At 52.5% G+C, this 18,618-nt stretch overlaps 1 protein-coding gene across 1 annotated transcript in view; it reads left to right on the top strand.

The window, feature by feature from the left end:
• Positions 1 to 12,180, top strand: part of TNFRSF13B (TNF receptor superfamily member 13B) — a 37,394-nt gene extending 25,214 nt beyond the window's left edge. Inside the window, exons 3-4 of the mRNA XM_012461746.2 lie at positions 10,915 to 11,100; positions 11,631 to 12,180. Coding sequence (XP_012317169.1) covers positions 10,915 to 11,100; positions 11,631 to 11,881 — 437 coding nt within the window. The 3' untranslated portion in view covers positions 11,882 to 12,180. The remainder of the gene's footprint in view (positions 1 to 10,914; positions 11,101 to 11,630) is intronic.
• The last annotated feature ends 6,438 nt before the right edge of the window (positions 12,181 to 18,618 follow it).

Genomic DNA, 18,618 nt, shown 5'->3' with positions numbered 1-18,618 from the left:
TATGTGTCTGATGAGGAGGTTGCCCAGCACCCCATTGTCTCTGCTTAGCCTGGCATCTCCCACTCTACAGTCAGTTAGCTGCTGCTGCATAACAAGCCGTCCCCAAATGCGGGGCGGGGGGTGCTTCCTCCTGAGTCGGGGGTTTGGCTGTGCCCAGCTGGCTCTGCTCCATGTGCCTCTCATTCTCCTGGAACCAGTGGGCTGGCCAGGTGTGTCCATCTCATGACGATACAGGAGCTCAGCAGACAGAAGCACGCAGCCTCTCCCACCCAGGCTGGGAACTTGCATTTCATCACCTCCTCTGCATCTCTTTCCAGTCACAGTGTCAGAGGATTCAGGGGAGGGGAAACAGACGCCATCTCTTGCTGGCTGGAGCAAGCATGGGGAGGGGGGAGTTTGTAGCCATGGTGAATTCCAAGGCTGTTTTTAACCTAACACAGCCTCTACTGAGCAGAAGCGCAGATTCGCATGGAGGGGGTGTGGATACAGAGGAGCTGATGAGCTCAACCGCAGAGGTGAGTGGCCATGCCTGCCGCCCTGGTGTCTGGCCACCCTCATGCTTTCCCTGCATCCAGTGAGGCGTTTGAAACTTCCCGCCAAACTGGAACCTTGCCCACCTCCGATACAATAGACGCTCCTTCCGGTCGTTCCTACCCACCTCACAGATGGAGAGGCAGTCTCAAATTTGGAGTGACTTGCTGACAGTCACACAGCGAGTGCATGGCTGAGCTGGGATTTGAGCACAGTCTGGGGGTTCCAAAGTTTTCCCCCTCTGCAACAGCAAAATGACCCAGAGTAGCGTCCACAAGGCTATTGCTCCTTGTGGGGTGAACTATCACCCGTGGGACAAGGTGTGACCACCAGCCAAGCCCCCTTCCCAGAGGGCACTGGGCAGAAACTTGGAGCCTCATCTTGGCTCCAGGGATGGAGCCCCAGGCTGTGAGCATTGGAAGCCGTGTGAGGACGTGTTGGTGTCACTGGGATCGGCATTACTATGCCTCACCCCGCCTCAGCTGCCACACTTCTGCCATGGCGCAGCTTTCGGTGGCTCTGTGACTGTCGCTGTGCACTGCCCTGCCCTGCATCTCTCCAGGGGCCCAGGGCTAAGGTCTGTTTTGCTCTGTCCTCTGATGCCTGCATGGGCTGTTGAGGCAGGAGGGGAGCTTGCTGTGGACCGCAAACAGGAAGTACAGAGCTGCATGGCCAGGGGAGGGACCCAGAGGTGGACCTATTTGAGGACAGGCAGCAGAGGACACCATGTAACCAAGTTGTCCAGCTGCACACAGTGGAAGGGCTGACCTGTCCTCTGCCCACTTCGTGGGCTCCCTGAATTCTGCTGCCCCCTCTCCAGCCCTGCCAGACTCCACCTCACCCCAACTCCAGGTTTCTCTTGCATCCCATTCAAAACTGCCACTCGTTAGTGGGACCCAGGACGGTGGCAGGCTTGCTGTGCGTGGGGAGGGGAGTGAACGAGGCAGGTCCTGTCTCAGACCCATGGAGCTCACTGTCCTGTGAAAGGTCAGGCAGATAACACATTCCTCTTACTGCACAGGGGCCATGTAACCCAGCCTCAGGGGAGACAGAGACAAGGAGGGCTTCCCCGAGGAGGAGCTTTAGTGCAGGCTGGGCCAGGGGTGTGGAGTGTGTAGGTAGACCCCTAGTTATGTCCCTCAAAAGCTGTGTGGTCTGGAGCGAGCTACCGACCCTCTCTGAGCCTTGGTTCTGTGAGGCTGTTGTTCACCCTCATAGAGTCACTGTGAGGATGATTTGGGAGAACACATTTTTGGGGGAGCACATGCTCTCCATGTTGAAGCCACACAGTGGGAACAGGGTTCCAGGCAGAGGCAGCAGCACGCAGAGAAGGCTGTGAGGGGCTCTGTGCTGGAGGCTAAATCCCTTCTCCGGGGCTCCTAGCCTGCAGGAGTGTGGTGGCCACTCCACAGAAGCAGGAGGGACCCCACCCCAGATCTGCTCTGAAGGTAGAGGCTGACGGCTCCACATGCTCACCAAGAGGACATGGAAAGCCCTGCTGCTCGCACAAGGGGCTTCGTGGGAAGAGCAGGGCAGGCTCCCAAGCTGGACTGAAAATAGCTCGAGATGTGAGCAGCAAAGGAGACTGGTGTGGGTTCTGTTGCGATGACTCCAGGCTGACGTGAGGAGCTCCCTGCCTGGGCCCCGGGGCAGGTGCAGGGAGTGTCTGCCTCTCCCGGAGGGGAGCAGGTGGCCCAGGGAGCCTGCCCCAGCGGGTGGGATGCTCATCTGTCCGGCAGAGGAGGAAGAGAAGGAGCACTAAGTGCAGGAAACTGTCCCCCATGTGGGGGCTGCAGAGGATTGAGTTGGGAAAAGCAAGCATTCAGGGGCGGCTGGAAATGGCACCAGGAGGGACCAGATAGCAGGTGACAGTGGGCCCCATGTGCCAGGCTGGGAGGCCAATGTCCTGCTGGGGGCAGAGGCAGCCATGGGAGGAGGGGGTCAGAGCAGGGCTGTGGGGAGAGTGTCCTGTTGCCCCCGGATGATGCTGATGGCAGCAGGGGCCCTGTGAGAGGCTATTTCTGGCAATAAGGGGAACCAGAGATGACAAGGACCTGGGAGGGGGACAGAGGGACAGCGCATTGGCATGAGATTGGAACTGGAGGGAGTGGCGATGGCCATGGAGCTGCTCAGCCTCTGTGTGCTGCAGACACTGGGGGCGCCCATGGCCCCTTCTGAGAATAAGGATCTGGAATGCATCAAAGCACATATGGTTAGGAAAAACCACTGGTGCTGAGATCTAAATATTGAACGTTCTGCAACATCAGAATTAATCTAGGCGCATCTGGGCTACTCATGCCTTGCTGTCCCCACCTATAATGATCATAATGGCTCTGATGTCACAGGGCTCTTGTGGAGCCTCAGTGACTTGCACCTGCCCAGGACTGATGACCTGGCTGGGTGGGTGCTGTCCTCGGATAGGCTGTATTTGCTTCCCGGAGCTGCTGTGACAGTGTGCACATGCTGGATGCTGAAAACAACACAAACTGGCCGGGTGCAGTGGCTCACATCTGTAATCCTAGCACTTTGAGAGGCCAAGGTGTATGGATCACGAGGTCAGGAGTTCGAGACCAGCCTGGCCAATATGGTGAAACCCCGTCTCTACTAAAAATACAAAAATTAGCTGGGCATCGTGGCATGCACCTGTAGTCCAAGCTACTCGGGAGGCTGAGGCAGGAGAAGTGCTTGAACCTGGGAGGCAAAAGTTGCAGTGAGCCAAGATCATGCCACTGCACTCCAGCCAGACAGAGTAAGACTCCGTCTAAAAAAAAACCATAAACTGATCCTCTTCTGGTCTGGAGGCCAGAAGTCAGATCCAAGCATCAGCAGGACCCCGCTCTCTCTGAAAGCTCCAGGGGAGGATTCTTCCCTGCCTCCTCCAGCTTCTGGCAGCTGCCCCAGGCCTCCTGGGCTTGCGGCTGCATCACTCCCATCTCTGCCTCTGTCTTCTCGTGGCTTCTCTCCCGTGCCTGTGTCTCCTCCCTTCTCTTCTTGTAGAAGGACACTTGCCACTAGCTCTGGGGCCCACCTGAATCCAGGATGACCTCATTTCCAGATCCTTATCTTCATGTTGTGACTTTGCCTGGCTCTGTGGGGAGGTGGGGCTCAGCTGGGCGGGTCTTCTGGTGCTCTTGCTTGGGGTGTCTCCTGCAGATGGTGCTGGGATAGAACCATTGGAGGCTCAGCTCTGATGCTGGGATGTTTGGGCCTTGCTTCTCCTCCAGCTGATCTGAGGGCCTGCCCCTCTCCACGGGGCCTCTCCAGCTGGACTTCTCCAGTGGTGGCTCAGGGCTCCCAAGTGAGCAAACACCGAAGCTGTCGGGCCTTCTTGAGGCAGATGCCCAGAGTGGCACAGCCTTGCCCCAACGGCACTCTCCTGGATAGAATGAGGCCCAGCTCAGATAGTCTACAAGGGCATGGCATCAGGTGACTGTGCTCTAGGCATGGTCTCTGAACACTCGGATTTCAGAATCTCATGCTGAAACACTGAAATATGCATGAATGTTTGGTCTTCCTCCTTGAATCAATGCTGTTCATTTCCACCTAGTGACATCTTATAGCTGGGCATTCTGTCTGTGCTCTGACAGCTGCCAGTGTCTCCCCTGCTGATGCCTCCAGGGCACTGTTTGCATTTGATTCAGAATGTGTGGCACCAAGTTTGCAGGTCCTGGGGACTTTGCTTTCCACCTTTAGGCGTCTCTGAGCTCTGGACACCAGACAGGAAGGCCAGCCATGGGCTGCTGGAATGACACTATCTCACCCTGAGTTCCCATCCCCCGCCTGTAAATGTCAGAGTGACACTTATAGCCCCTAAGAGTCCTGGCAGCTCTGTCACTTTATGAGATTCCTGAATCTAAGAGCGTGTGTGAGGAAGAGGAACAGTGCCAGCCCTGGGGCCCCTGTGCGGCCTGCTGGCTTGGAGCACCAGCCTGGGAGTTGGTCAGACTGGCTCCTGGGTGCAGGTCTGAGACTTGGAACGATATTGCAGAGACTCAGTTTTGTCACCTGTAAAAAGGAGTGTGAACGGTGGGATGCTGTGCAGAGCAGTCCAGCAGGTCCTCAAAAAATGAAACAGTTATCATGTGCCGAGACCAGCTCAGTCGTGGAGACCCCAACCCAGGCGGCGCTGAAGGAATTAAGAGTCAGACACAAGTTTACAGTGCAAAGTGGGCTCAGGGGGCTGACGCATTCCCAGCTGAGAGCCCAGAGCAGACTCTGACCACTTGCTTATTCTTTGTGAACAAGTGATTATTTTTAACAAGCAGGTGTTCTATGTTTTTTCATAGAATAAACATAAAGTAGGCAGGCAGCTAGTGCCTGTTTGCTACTAATTAAAGATCAACTAGAAAGCATTCTTTGCGAGGGAGCAATAGGGGCAGGGTTGTGTATCCTGTGTTTTAAGAACTGGTTTAACTGTCGCATGACATCTATCTATTGTTACTTATTCTAGAAGGCCCTGAGCAGTTTTCCACCTGGGGACGGCTCGGTGTTCCTTGCCATCGTTTCTCAGTAAACAATATAACCCATCACACACATCAAGATTTGTTCTCATCATGTTTCCCTTTCTTTTTCTGCAAAGCTAGGTAAGCAAACACAGCTTTATCTTAGTGAGCTATTTCTCGAAGGATTCAGGATCTGCACCTGCAGACTACACAAAGAGAAGTCAGACAAATTAGTAACACAGTCATAACAGCCACCATAGATCCTCCGAGTGTTTTTACCCAGGTCACTGGATGTAGGGCTGCCCATCCATCAGCAGCTCCCTGAAGCACTTCCGTTTGTGGAATTAAAGTTAAATGTGCTTGAGAAGCCTGAAAAACTTGTTCTTTTAATTTAAAATTATCCATAGATGAATTTCCAGCATGCCCTTCGAGGTGATGCTTTACTTTTTCCCCGTTATGCTGTCTCGTTGTACGGATGAGGAGTAATACAATAATCAGAAGTATTCCTATCACAATGTAATAGAATTCTGTATTCTAGACTAACTACTCTGTCCCCTAACCAGAGGACAGCTTGCCTAAGATCATTAATCTGATTAGCTAGATTCTGATCTATTTTTGTTTGAGAATTCCACAGCAAAGTGGAGTTCCTTTGCCAGTTGTCGACAAACTCAGCGGTTTGTCTGGAGGGGTGCCAGACTGCTCCGGCCACAGCTGCTGTGGCCATGACTGCAATCAGACCCATGCTAACTAAAATTAAAGTTGCAAGAAATCTTCAGGTTCATTTTAAAACCTTTTGTAAAATGTCAGTAAGAATGTGCACTGAGGGAGACGCTTTGCAGGAATGAGACAGATTTACAGGTAGCCAGATTCCCTCTCGGGCTCTAACTAACAATATGTATAGATTGATGAGAGTTGAACATAGAAGGATTAATGCAAGAAAACAATCTACAATTTTGACATGCCGCTTCGGAGTTAACAAAGTTAATTTGTAGCTCTCCTACCATTGCCAGGTGAGGAGGTTTAACACAGCTCCCCATCCATATAGTTTTGTTTCTTAAAAACTCCGAAGGATAAGAATTAGAACCCAATCCTCCATTATACTTTCCTTCCCAGACCTTTACTGGTTTTAAAGCCATAAACATCTTCCAAAGCTCTTTTTGTTCAGTTCCCAATCTTGGCCAAATCATTCTTGATCGTGGTCCTACCCTGCCCCCATTTCTCCAAATAATAGGGGCATTTGTCTCAGTGGGTATTGACTCGGAACAGTTATTATGTTTTACTTGCCGCCGAAGTGATTCCGTGTCACAACAAGAGGGCTGCCAGGTGCAATTAATGCTAAATATCCCCTTAGCGGACCAATCAATAACAATTCCATGGAAATCATTGTACAGCAGCTCAGCCTCTGCCGAAACACAATCTTCCCAGATTAATATTTTTAACTTAGAGGACCACTCTTTTTTTTTTTTTTTAAGACAGAGTCTTGCTCTATTGCCAGGCACCAGGCTGGAGTGCAGTGACACAATCATAGCTCACTGCAACCTCTGCCTCCCGGATTCAAGCAATTCTCCTGCCTCAGCCTCCCTAGCAACTACAATGCCACCACGCCCAGCTAATTTTTGTATTTTTAGTAGAGACAGGGTTTCACCATGTTGGCCAGGATGGTCTCGATCACTTGACCTCGTGATCTGCCCGCCACAGCCTCCAAAGTGCTGGGATTACAGGCGTGAGCCACCATGCCCGGCTAGAGGACCACTCTTTATTTTGTCTGCATGTAGGTTTTGGGGGACAAAACATAACTTTTATTTCCTGAATTATTATAGAAAATACTAAAGCCAGAGATCATATGTAACTGAGCTCAAGTGTGACTTTTTCCAGGTATTATGGCTGGCCATGCTTGAATTTTTGCTTTTAAACATCCTTCAGCTGCTCCTAGGCATATAGGTAAATGTTCAAAGTTGAGAGATTCATCAAAGTACCTTCTTCTTGAGGAAGTGACGGGCCCCGATTATCTATCGGCTCCAGCATCCACAAGCTCTCATTAGTGTATACATCTAAAGGGGGATCTGACCATGTCATAGATCACAACAAAGGAGGGAAAGGAATATATGCCCAATATGTAAAATTTCCTTTCACTTCTGCCCCAACTCCAGGAATTCTCACTGCAGTGGTGATAACCACCATCATAGCTACTATCAAATTACTTACAGTAACAGGCTGCCCTGCTTTTAGATTTTGTCTGCAATCCTTTTTTATATGTCCCCTTTTTCCACAGTTAAAACAAGCTCCAGGGAAAGGCATACCTCCTTCGTTTATTTTTAAACCTGCCATGACTCGTGCTAATAAAATAGCTTTGTGTAAATTTCCTCCAATACCATCACGAGCTTTAATGTACTCCATCAAATGAGCCTGTCCTTTAATAGGTGACATGGCAGCCTGACATTCTGCATTTGTGTTGTCAAATGCTCGTAACTATGGCACTACGTCCTGAGCTTCTGTGCCTGTGATTGCCTTTCTTACTGCTTCTTGTAGTCTAGCTATGAAGTCTGCATACGGCTCCTTTGGCCCTTGTCTCACTGTACTAAAAGATGGAAATTTTTTACCTCCCGATGTAATCTTTTTCCAAGCTCTTAAACACACCTTCCTAACCTGCTCTATGGCCGAATCAGCCGTAGCAGCCTGTGCGTGTAAGGAGCCCATGCACCAATTCCTGTGAGCTGTTCTGCAGTAATATTCATTGGAGGCTGAGCATTGGCATTCATATTAGCTTGAATATTAGCCTTGTCAGCCCACCAGGTCCTAAACTGTAGGAATTGAGAAGGAAATAGGCAAGCTCGAGTTAAAGTGTCCCAGTCAGCGGAAATTAATCTATTAGAGGTGGCCACATTTTTTAACAGTCCCATAACAAACAGAGATCCCGGGCCATACTGGCTAATTGCTTGTTTAAATTCCTTTAAAAGTTTACATGGAAAAGTCAAATGTTACCTGAAACTGTCCTTGTTGATTTGGGGGTGTATTGTAACAGGAAACTGCCAAGCCTCTAAATCTCCATCCCTGTGAGCCTGTTGTATTCCAGCCTGTATAGACCCAATCCACAGGGGGATCTAACCACGTCATAGGTCGCAACAAAGGAGGGAAAGGAATATAAATGGGAGTTTCCCAATTACTGCTGTGGAGGGCGTAAATACTACCACTGCAGCAGCAAGTTTCACTTTAGAAACAGCCTCTGATTCCTCTAACGGAGGAATGTCAGGGGGATCTGGCCATGCTTTGGTTAAACACTGAGGAGGGGCTGACAGACAGCCTCCTTCTTTTTCCTCGTTTTTTTTTTCTTAACTGGGTTATCTTTAATTTCCTCATCCCAATTATATTCTCCTTCTTCCGCTGAATCTTCCTCCTCCTCATCAGTTTGAAATGGCTCTAATTCTGAATGCACCATTGCCCAAACTGACCATGCTGGAACAGGAACATCCTCAGCTCCTTTTTATGCCTTTTTTAGAATAGTACCCACTTTTTCCCATTCTTCTATATTCATAGTTCCCTGCCCAGGAAACCAGGGGCAATATCTTTCAACTGCATTAAAAAGCTGTGCTAAGTGGCTACTACTAACTTTAACTCCCTCTCTTCTAAGCAAATGGTAAAGCAAGCTAAGATCAGCTTTGCGTTTGCTTGAACCGTGTCCCATTGTTACCCTGACGCTTCCAAGCCCCCCCTAATTTACCTGGGAGATTTTTTCAAGCATTCTCGGGTGTCCTTCAGCTTAGATTAGCTTCTCCTTTCTCCATCGCTCAGGCAACCCTTCATCCTGGGTTTGATTTCCACGTTTGGGCGCCACTTACTGAGACCAGCATGGTCATGGAGACCCCAACCCAGGTGGCACTGAAGGAATTAAGAGTCAGACACAAGTTTACAGTGCAAAGTGGGCTCAGGGGGCTGACAGCATTCCCAGCTGAGAGCCCAGAGCAGACTCTGACCCACATATTTATTCACTTGGGAATTTATTCAAGTGTGAACAAGTGATTGTTTTTAACAAGCAGGTGTTCTATGTTTTTTCATAGAATAAACATAAAGTAGGCGGGCAGCTAGTGCCTGTTCGCTACTAATTAAAGATAAACTAGAAAGCATTCTTTGCGAGGGAGCAATGGGGGCAGGGTCGTGTATCCTGTGTTTTAAGAACTAGTTTAACTGTCGCATGACATCTATCTATTGTTACTTATTCTAGAAGGCCCTGAGCAGTTTTCCACCTGGGGACGGCTCGGTGTTCCTTGCCATCGTTTCTCAGTAAACGATATAATTCATCACACACATCAAGTTTTGTTCTCATCAATCATGTGACTCGGCCATTCTTTCTCCTAGCTATACACCCAAGAAAACGGAAAACATCCATCCACTCAAACACGTGGATGTGAATGTTCACAGCAGTGTCGTGGACACAGAGGGGCCACTATGGTTTGAGAGTAGAACAGGTGATGTTACACTAATGAGACCAGGACAGCAGGTGCCAACCAGGAGGGCCTTGGGCAGCAGGGCACCTGGACGCCCTGTGACTCATGACTTGAGCCTCCAGGTTTGGATGCCAGAGACAGACTCAGCCCAGGCAAAAGCCCTCCCCTTGGAAGTTCTCCTTATCCCAAGCTTTTCCCTGTCCCTGGAGTTAGGCATCCTCCAGGCTCTGGGTGGAAGGACAGATGAGCCAGGTTTAAGACAACATGTCTAGAAGAGTGAGTCCCACTTTGTGTCGGGCACTTCCTCCACACCATCCCCCTTAATCCTCCTGCTCTCATGAAGGACAATTAGCCCCATTAAAAAAATCGAGGCAGAATTTGTATACCATCGAATTTGCCATTTTGATGGGTACACCCAGTGGTTTTTAGCACATCATAAGGTTATGCAGACACAGCCACTATCTAATTTGAGACCTTTTTTTTTGAGACAGAGTCTCACTCTGTTGCCCAGGCTGGAGTGCAGTAGTGTGATCTTGGCTCACTGTAACCTCCACCTCCTGGGTTCAAGAGATTCTCCTACCCCAGTCTCCTGAGTAGCTGGGACTACAGGTGCCTGTCACCATGCCCGGCTAATCTTTTGTGTTTTTAGTAGAGACGGGGTTTCACTGTGTTAGCCAGGATGGTGTTGATCTCCTGACCTTGTGATCTGCCCGCCTTGGCCTCCCAAAGTGCTAGGATTACAGATGTGAGCCACCGTGCCCAGCCCAAGACCATTTTTATTACCAAACAGAAACCCTGTCTCATGAGCAGTCCACCAACAGTGGCTGGAAAATAGGAAAGAAAACGGATATACTGACTCTGCAGCCATTTTTTCTTGTCGTTATTCCCTAAACAACACAGTATAGCATCCATTTACATGGCATCTATATTGTATTTGGTATCGTAAGCAATCTAGAGATAAATCTAATTGTACAGGAGGATGTGCATAGGTTATGTGCAAATAAGAGGCCATCTTATATCAGGCACTTGGGCATCTGTGGATTCTGGTATCTGTGGGGCATCCTGGAACCACACCCCATGGATACTATACCAAGGGACCACTATAAACCCTCACACAGGAAGGCTTCTCCCTGGAGGAAGGGCCCAGTTCAGGATGCACAGGGACATGCTCCCTGGAGCGCCGTCCATTCGTCTGTTCACCCATCAGCCCATCTCCGGTGCTGTCCCAGTTACAACCTTAGCAAGTGGAAACAACAAGAAGGCCCAGATCACGTTTCCAGCTTCGAGGTCTTGGGAAGCTGCTGCCAGGATGGAGGAGTGGATCAACTTCCTCCAGGATCCAGAGAGCATCCCAGAAGCCTCAGGGTCGGGAGAGGAGCCCAGCCTCTCCGGGAGCCAGATGGGCCAGCAGCAGGGTGGGTCAGACGCATGTGGATTGCGGGAGCCTAATGAGGGGAAGAGGAGAAGGCACTGCAGAGTGGTCTCCTGCTGTCTTGCAGTTCTCCCAGGGCAGAAGCTGAGTGCAGATCAGCTGGCCCTGGTCTACAGCACGCTGGGGCTCTGCCTGTGTGCTGTCGTCTGCTGCTTCCTGGTGGCGGTGGCCTGCTTCCTCAAGAAGAAGGGGGATCCCTGCTCCTGCCAGCCCCACACAAGGCCCTGTCAAAGTCCGGCCAAGTCTTCCCAGGGTGAGTGCATGGAACTGGAGTCCTCACCCTTCTCGCTGCTTGGGTGGCAAGCCTCAGGCCACCCCTCAGTCCTGTCACTGTCCCTGCTTCTAGGCAGAGAGGCCCGGGGCTCATCCCTGTTACCTGCTGTAGCTTGATAAGATCAGGTTCAGACATGGTGGAAGGCAGATACCTGGGAGAGTGGCATCCGGGAAGGGCGGGTGTGGGGTGCCGGCCTTCAGGCTTGCCTGGGCCTGGGGTCCTCAGGATGCAGGGCCATCAGGGCTAAGCACTGGAGGAGCGTCCCCTTGGTGGGCATGGCAGGCTTGGAGCTGGGCAGAAGTGAGAGCCAAGATTTGCCTGCCCACCCCTGCCCCAGCACAGATTCTGGTCAGCAACTGGGGGACATTGACACTGGCCTGGGGGCATCCTAGGCTGGTGGGTGATTGCCCTCAGTTCCTGGGCCAGGGAGAGTGCAGCTGCCCACACCGTCACCCCTACCCCGGTACAGGGCCAAACCTGGCCCACACTCTCCACTCTCGCCTCTGCAGATCACGCAACGGAAGCCAGCATCCCTGTGGGCACATCCCCTGAGCCAGTGGAGACTTGCGGCTTCTGCTTCCCCGAGTGCAGGGTGCCCACCCAGGAGAGCACGGTCACGCCTGAGACCCCCGACCCCACTTGCACTGGAGGGTGGGGATGCCACGCCAGGACCACAGTTCTGCAGCCCTGCCCGTGTATCCCAGACAGCCGCCTTGGCATCGTGTGTGTGCCTGCCCAGGAGGGGGGCCCGGGTGCATAAATGGGGGGCATAAAGGGAAAGAATGAGGGAGACAGATGGAGAGAGGGGGAGAGAGAAAGAGAGGTGAGGAGAGGGGAGAGAGAGGCAGAGGAGGCACAGAGAGACACAGAGAGAGAGAGGGAGAGAGGGAGAGAGAGACAGAGCAGGAGGTCCGGGCGCTCTGGGTCCCAGTTTCTGGTGCAGCCGTAGGTCGCCATCACCTGACCACACGTGATAAAGTCCTGGTGCCTGCTGCTTACAGCCCCCGAGAGCCCCTCCTCCTGGAGAATAAAACCTTTGACCGCTGCCCTTCCTCACTGGGTTTTGGTTGTGTCTAATGAATGGAGACGTCCCGTCTATCACCTTCCTGGGCTCAAGGCTCCACTGAACGCTGCCCCCTCAGTTTGGGAGGACCTGTGGTGCCCCCATCTCACCAGGCTCCTGAGGAAGCTTGTGACCTTGGGTCGGGCCCTAAGTAGCCGAGTACCCACTGGGGCTCTGCTTCTCTCTTTCTCTAAGAGGGAGAAAGAGACCAAAGAATGGTCTGCGGGGAGGGCGCCTGTGCAAACACCAGGGAACCAGAGGCTTCTGCTGTCTTCATTTCCTCACAGACACACATTCCCTTCCGTGCCCCCTTAGTGAAGGCATGAAGCACAGCGTGTGTGTATGTGCAGGTGTGTGCATGCATTTGTGTGTATGTGTGTGTGCATGTGTGTATGCGTGCGTGCATGTGTGTGTGCATGCGTGTGTGCGTGTGTGTGCATGTGTGTGTGCGTGTGTGTGCATATGTGTGTGCACGTGTGTGTCTGCGCACATATGTATGTACATGTGTGTGTTGTAGGGGTGTGCAGTGGACAGGAAGGAGAGGGCAGCTCTAGCTCAAAGCTGCAAAAAAGATTGAAATTCCCTGGACCACAGCAAGAGAATGTTTTCGTTTGCATCCACTTTTTATTGGCATTTACAGCTGTATCTTGAGTAGCATGTAAACCTTAAGTTGTTTAACTATTCTTAGAAGCATTTTCACAGTAAGGTAAATCCATAATAATGGACACTGAAATCATGCACCCTGCACCCCCAAAATTACCTTGCATACCTACACCCACCAAATGATCCCACATCGCACTTCAGGAGGTGTAGACAGGAAGCCAGGGGCTCCATCGCTCATTCTGTCTTTTCACCATCCGTGGGCTACCAGGCTGTGTTGGTCCGCTAGGGCTGCCTTAAAGTACCACAGACTGGGCGGCTTCAGCAACAGAAACTCACTGTCTCACAGTCCTGGAGGCTGTAAGTTCAAGATCAAGGTGTTGGCAGGAAAGGTCCCTTTCCAGGGCGGTGCGGGAAGGCTCTGTTCCAGGCCTCTCTCCAGGCGTGTAGGTGGCCTTCCTGTGTCTCTTCGCTCTGTCCAAATTTCCCCTTTCCATAAGGACACCAGTCATACTGAATTGGGCACCCCCTACTGACCTTGTATTTCATTGTTAATTTATTTCAAGATCACATTCTCAAGCACTGGGGCTTAGGACATCAACACGGGAATTTCGGGGGACAAACTCAACCCATCACACAGGCCTTCCCCGAGGCCACCTCTGAGTCATTGTTGTCTACAGGCAAGTTGGCATCTAAAGAGTGTCTGTCCAAGACATGCATCTGGCCCACGGTCCAGCCAGTCCACATGGCCAATGGTGAGACCAGGTGGCATTGTTTCCTTACCGCCATGACTCACGCACACAGCTGCCTTTTTATAACAAGGTGGACACGAACCCTGGCACTGGTGCAGACGCTTGCTGGCTGTGGGCGAAGCGGCCGTACGTCAGTGTGCTGCAAAGATGCGACTTAGAATGTTACGGCTTGTGTGTAAGGTGCAGATTTCTATTCCTTCCGATCCATGGTTTCAAGATCTGCTCGTCTGAACCGAAGGGGCTCTGTAGGGAGCCTCTGGAATAGCCAGTGTGTTAGGGGTGCTGAAAACACAGGGTGCCCAGGCTCAACCCCAGCCTCAACCACACAAATAATCTGGTGGTGTTTGTCAGTTTGTTTTGTTTTGTTTTGTTTTTTGAGACGGAGTTTCGCTCTTGTTACCCAGGCTGGAGTGCAATGGCACGATCTCGGCTCACCGCAACCTCCGCCTCCTGGGTTCAGGCAATTCTCCTGCCTCAGCCTCCTAAGTAGCTGGGACTACAGGCACGCGCCACCATGCCCAGCTAATTTTTTGTATTTTTAGTAGAGATGGGGTTTCACCATGACCAGATGGTCTCGATCTTTTGACCTCGTGATCCACCCGCCTCGGCCTCCCAAAGTGCTGGGATTATAGGCGTGAGCCACCGCGCCCGGCCTGTCAGTTTTTTAAACTGATCTTTTGTAGTTTTTTTTTTTTCTAGAGAGGGATCCTTTGGTAGAAAGAAAATTTGAAACTCTAAATACTGTCCACGTGATCCATGCACCACTGGTCCTACCCTCAAAATATATCCTGATTCCAGCCACTTGTCATAACCTCTTTAATCTGAGTTCCCATCATTTCTCACCTGGATTACTGTACCAGCCTCCCCACTGGCCTCCCCAATGCCACCTGGCCCCCTCCCCAGGGCTCAGCAAGATTTTTCTGCAAAGGACCTGGTAGTAAGTATCTTGGGCTTGGTGGACCCTGCGGTCTTTGTTGCACTTACTCAACAACTCCTTAGCTCTGCTGCCACAGCCCCAAGGCAGCCACAGACGAGAAATGAACACAGGGAGGAACTGCGGCTCCAATAAACCTTTATTCACCACAAGGAGGGGGCTGCCTCCGGATCGTGGGCCATTCCCCTGCCTGACTTCATGGCAACACTGACCTTAGTATTTATGCCTCTTAAAAACACGTGTAAACCGAGTGCAGTGGCTCATGCCTGTAATCCTAACACTAAGAGGCCGAGGCTGGAAGATTGCTTGGGGCCAGGAGGCCCAGACCAGCCTGGACCTCCTGGCCTAGCAAGATCCCTTCTCTACAAGAAATCATTTCAAAAGCAACCAGGCATGGGGGCCACACGTGTAGTCCCAGCTACTCAGGAGGCTGAAGTGGGAGAATCGCTTGAGCCTGGGAAGTCAGGGCTGCAGTGAGCTGTGATTAGGCCACTGCACTTCAGTCCAGGTGACAGAGTAAGACCCTGTCTCTTTCTCTGCGTGAGCGTGTGTCTGTGTGTGTGTGTGTGTGTGTGTGTGTGTGTGTGTAGTGTGTGGGTTGTCTACAAGATATACCTTTAATTGATCACAGTCAACCGTCAAATAACAGGCATAGTGTAGGAACCTTACAACGCTACACTCCCAACTCTTCCCCCCACCCATCTTTGGTTTTCTTTCTTTCTACGGATCCTGTGACCATCTTCCTCTTCTCATTGACTCCGCATGAAGGGGATTCCTGGTGGGGGAGGGTGGCTGGTGAGAAATGAGTTACCAAGAAACTAGCAAAGGATCTTCTGGCTGTCTAGGGACACCCCTTGTGTGGTCCCCCACCCAGTCTCGAGAGTTCTGGGCCGGTCACCCTGGGGCCTCTGTGCTGTGTCTCTGGATCCAGCCTCCATGGGAAGGACCCTGAGAGACCCAGTAGAGCGGGGTGCCTGGCCTGACAAACATCCTCCTGTTCCTCTGGCTGTGTGGCTCAGGAATAGGCCCAGACAGTGTGTCCAGGTGTGCCAGGCTACGTCACTGCCCCCTTTGTGATGGGCCCAGAGGACCTTGTGGGGCGAGTGTGAAACTAGGCACCAGAGCCTGGGACCAACTGCCTCTCCCTGTGTCCTGGAGTGGGGGTCCATTCCCAAGAAGACTCTCAAATGCCTGTGGGTCCTGATGAAGGAGGGAAGGGTCTGTGGACTAAGGGGGCCATTGGTAGGGGACTTTGAGCACCACGCCTCAGGGGTCTGATCAGTGGGGGTCTGGTCCACAAAGAGTTGAACTCTGGGGCTCAGACACAACAAACCTGGTCAGTGGAGTCCTGGCTAGAGGAGCCTGGCCAGGTGGCCACTAGGTGACCTTAGGCAGGGGTTTGTCCTAGGAGCCTCCTTTCCTCCGTCCACAGCAGGGAGGAGTCGTGGCACCCCAGAGGGTCACTGGGAGGAGGAGCGAGGAGGTGTATGGGATCCAGTTCTGCCACACAGACACCCCGTTACACCCTAGCTGAGTCCCTGCTAAGGAATGGGCACTGAGGCCCTCTGCCCTCAACCCTCAACCTTCAACTGTCAGCCGCTCATCTCCCTGTCTGCATCCCCAGGACTGGCCCAGGTTGGGGAGCACACACAGATGTTCTGATGCTGGCTACGGGTCCCAGGGGTGGCGACAGTGACAAGGACCTGGGTGCACATGTGAGTGGGGCAGCCAGGCCTGGCCAGAGCAGTGACTGACACATGCATGTACGCATCAGGGCACTCACATACATACGCACACTCACCTGCACAAACACACCGCACACACGCATGCTGACACTTCGGGGGCTGCAGGGCGCTGACTCTGGGCCCTGCTGACCCAGGCAGGGGCCCACTGTAGTGGGTGCCGTGACCCCACAGTGTCCCTGGTGCTGGGTACCTACCCGCCTACCCGCCTGCCCTACTCTATGTCTGGAGCTCTTTGAGACAAGACACACAGGGGTGTGTGGTTCTGCACAGAGGAGGCTTTCCTAAGTGAGAGGCACAGCTGGATCAGCAGACTCAGGTGAGTGTGACCTGCTCTGTTCCCTCCCTGCTGACCTGGGACAGTCGCTACCTGGTGGGCAGTGCTGGCCTCTAGGCAGGAGCCGAGGAGGGCCATCCCTGAGCGCTCACCAGGTGCCCGTTCTGCACTGACCTGGTGGACAGTTGTTTCCTTCATCCTCGCAGCAACTTTGTGGGGTGGGTGCTGTCCACAAATGTACCCATTGGACAAATGAGCTGTCTAGAGTCAGAGAAGCAGATACTGGCCCGGGGACCCAGATGTGACCCTGGGATGTGCTCTCAGGCCTGCCAAGTGCTGTGCTGGGCTCAAGCCCTGAACTCTGCAGCCTCCCTGTCCTGGATTTCAAATCTTCCTGGAGTTCTGGACTTCAACGAGGCAGAGCGTGACCCTGGAAGAGCCACTAAAATAGAGCCCCTATGGGTGGTGGGGGTGGGGGTTCTCAGTCCAATTTTGTGCCTTAAGCTGGAAGGAGGTCTCACCAACTCAGACTTCAGGTGCAGTCACTGATGGTTGCTGTGGGACTCACTAGACACATAGGGTCCTTCGTCTAGGAGTGGGGTAGGGAGCCCTTTGCCCTCAGTCAGTTGTGGAAAATGAAGAAGCTCTGGAGGGCTGCCTGGAGGGTGACAACTGTCCCTCACGGTCAAAAGGGCTTGGGGACTGGGACCTTCCCCGAGCAGCCCTTTCTGTGTCGGATCCTCTAGAGGCCTTGCCCTTCTTTTGCCCCAAGTATTCCTGGGAGGGATGGCTCCCCTGGGTGTTCTCTGGGACCAATGCCCCAGAGTTCTCTTGTTGTTTCTTGGTGACCTGGGAAAATAAAGCCCCCTCCTGTATTGACAGCTGGGAATTGTGGAGTCTGCTGTCCCTCCACCTGAGACGGGGTCTCCATGAGCACAGAGGCTGCTCTGGATTCAATAGATCATTTTTCCCCCAAACCAAACATCCTCCTGGCTTGGCTGGCATTATTCCTAAAGTGGCTTCCCTTGCCAGAATGAGCGAGAATTGAAATAGAACAGAGCAATCACCAGATATCTTGCTTCCTACAGAAAACTGGCTATCTTCATGGAGATCAATCCTGTAGAGACGTCCGGTCCCTGACCCCATCTGCCTCCAGGTTCCTGGAACAGCTCATCATGAGCTCTTCACCCTCGGCAGGTGGGGGCCAGTTGCCCTGCCAGTGCGGGTGTATGGCCATCTTGGAGCATTTGAGGACAATAGGCCTCTCTTTCCAGGTTGCCCTGTGCTCAAGTCCTCAGGAAGGAGCCCACCTTAGGTTGGAGGCAAGGACTCCAGAGACTGGGGCAGGAGTGGGGTCACTGGGTCTGGCCCCATGTCACCTGGAAGAGGTGGCAGAATGGGGCTCATCGGGCCGGAGGGCATCTGGGGGTACAGCAGGACTGGTTTGGGTATTTTCTGGAGCGCTCGGGTACAGCAGAACCATTGGATGACTTTGTCTCGCAGGATGGTGATGAATGAGGTCATGGATACCCTGCATGCACATGGGCGAGGGGACATTTTTGACAAGTAGGAGCAGGTACAGGTCAGGCTGCTTCCTTGAGGGAGGTGGGGCCTCACCTCACCCACTGTGCCCTGATCAGAGGGTCCAGGGCTCCTTCAGATCACAGGGCCGGGACAGGCTATCCATGCCCTAGTGCCCCCAAGTCCCTACCTTGCGCCCCTCTCCCTGGCCCCTCTAGGTCACAGGGATGTGGAGCCATGGACATGAAACGTGAGTGTGTTGACATCTGGAAATTCACCGATCGTCTCTGGATTGTGGCGTGAGTCCTCTGTAACCCCACCCACCAGTCTCACCTCAGGGACGTGTTTTGTTTTTAGAAAGGCCTCTCTGAGATGACATGTTTCCCCGGCTCACACCAACCTTTTCTCCAGGGTCAAAACTCCTCCCTGCATCTCCTGCAGGTCCAGCCCTTGGTCAGGGTTGGGGCAGAGCCTCGAGACCCATTTAGGGAGCTTGGGAGAGCAGGTGGGACAGAGGGAGCTGGGTCAGGCCCCGAGCTGTCAGCACTAAGGGCTCCACGTCAGTAGGAGAGAGAGGGCAGCCTGAGGGTCTGGCCCCATCCCCTTAG

This window comes from Aotus nancymaae, unplaced genomic scaffold, assembly GCF_030222135.1.
Source record: "Aotus nancymaae isolate 86718 unplaced genomic scaffold, 86718_ANA_hifiasm-v0.15.2.pri h1tg000018l, whole genome shotgun sequence".
NCBI classification, from domain to species: domain Eukaryota; kingdom Metazoa; phylum Chordata; class Mammalia; order Primates; family Aotidae; genus Aotus; species Aotus nancymaae.
Note: the sequence above shows the minus strand (reverse complement) of the source record. Positions and strands in the feature narration are given on the sequence as shown.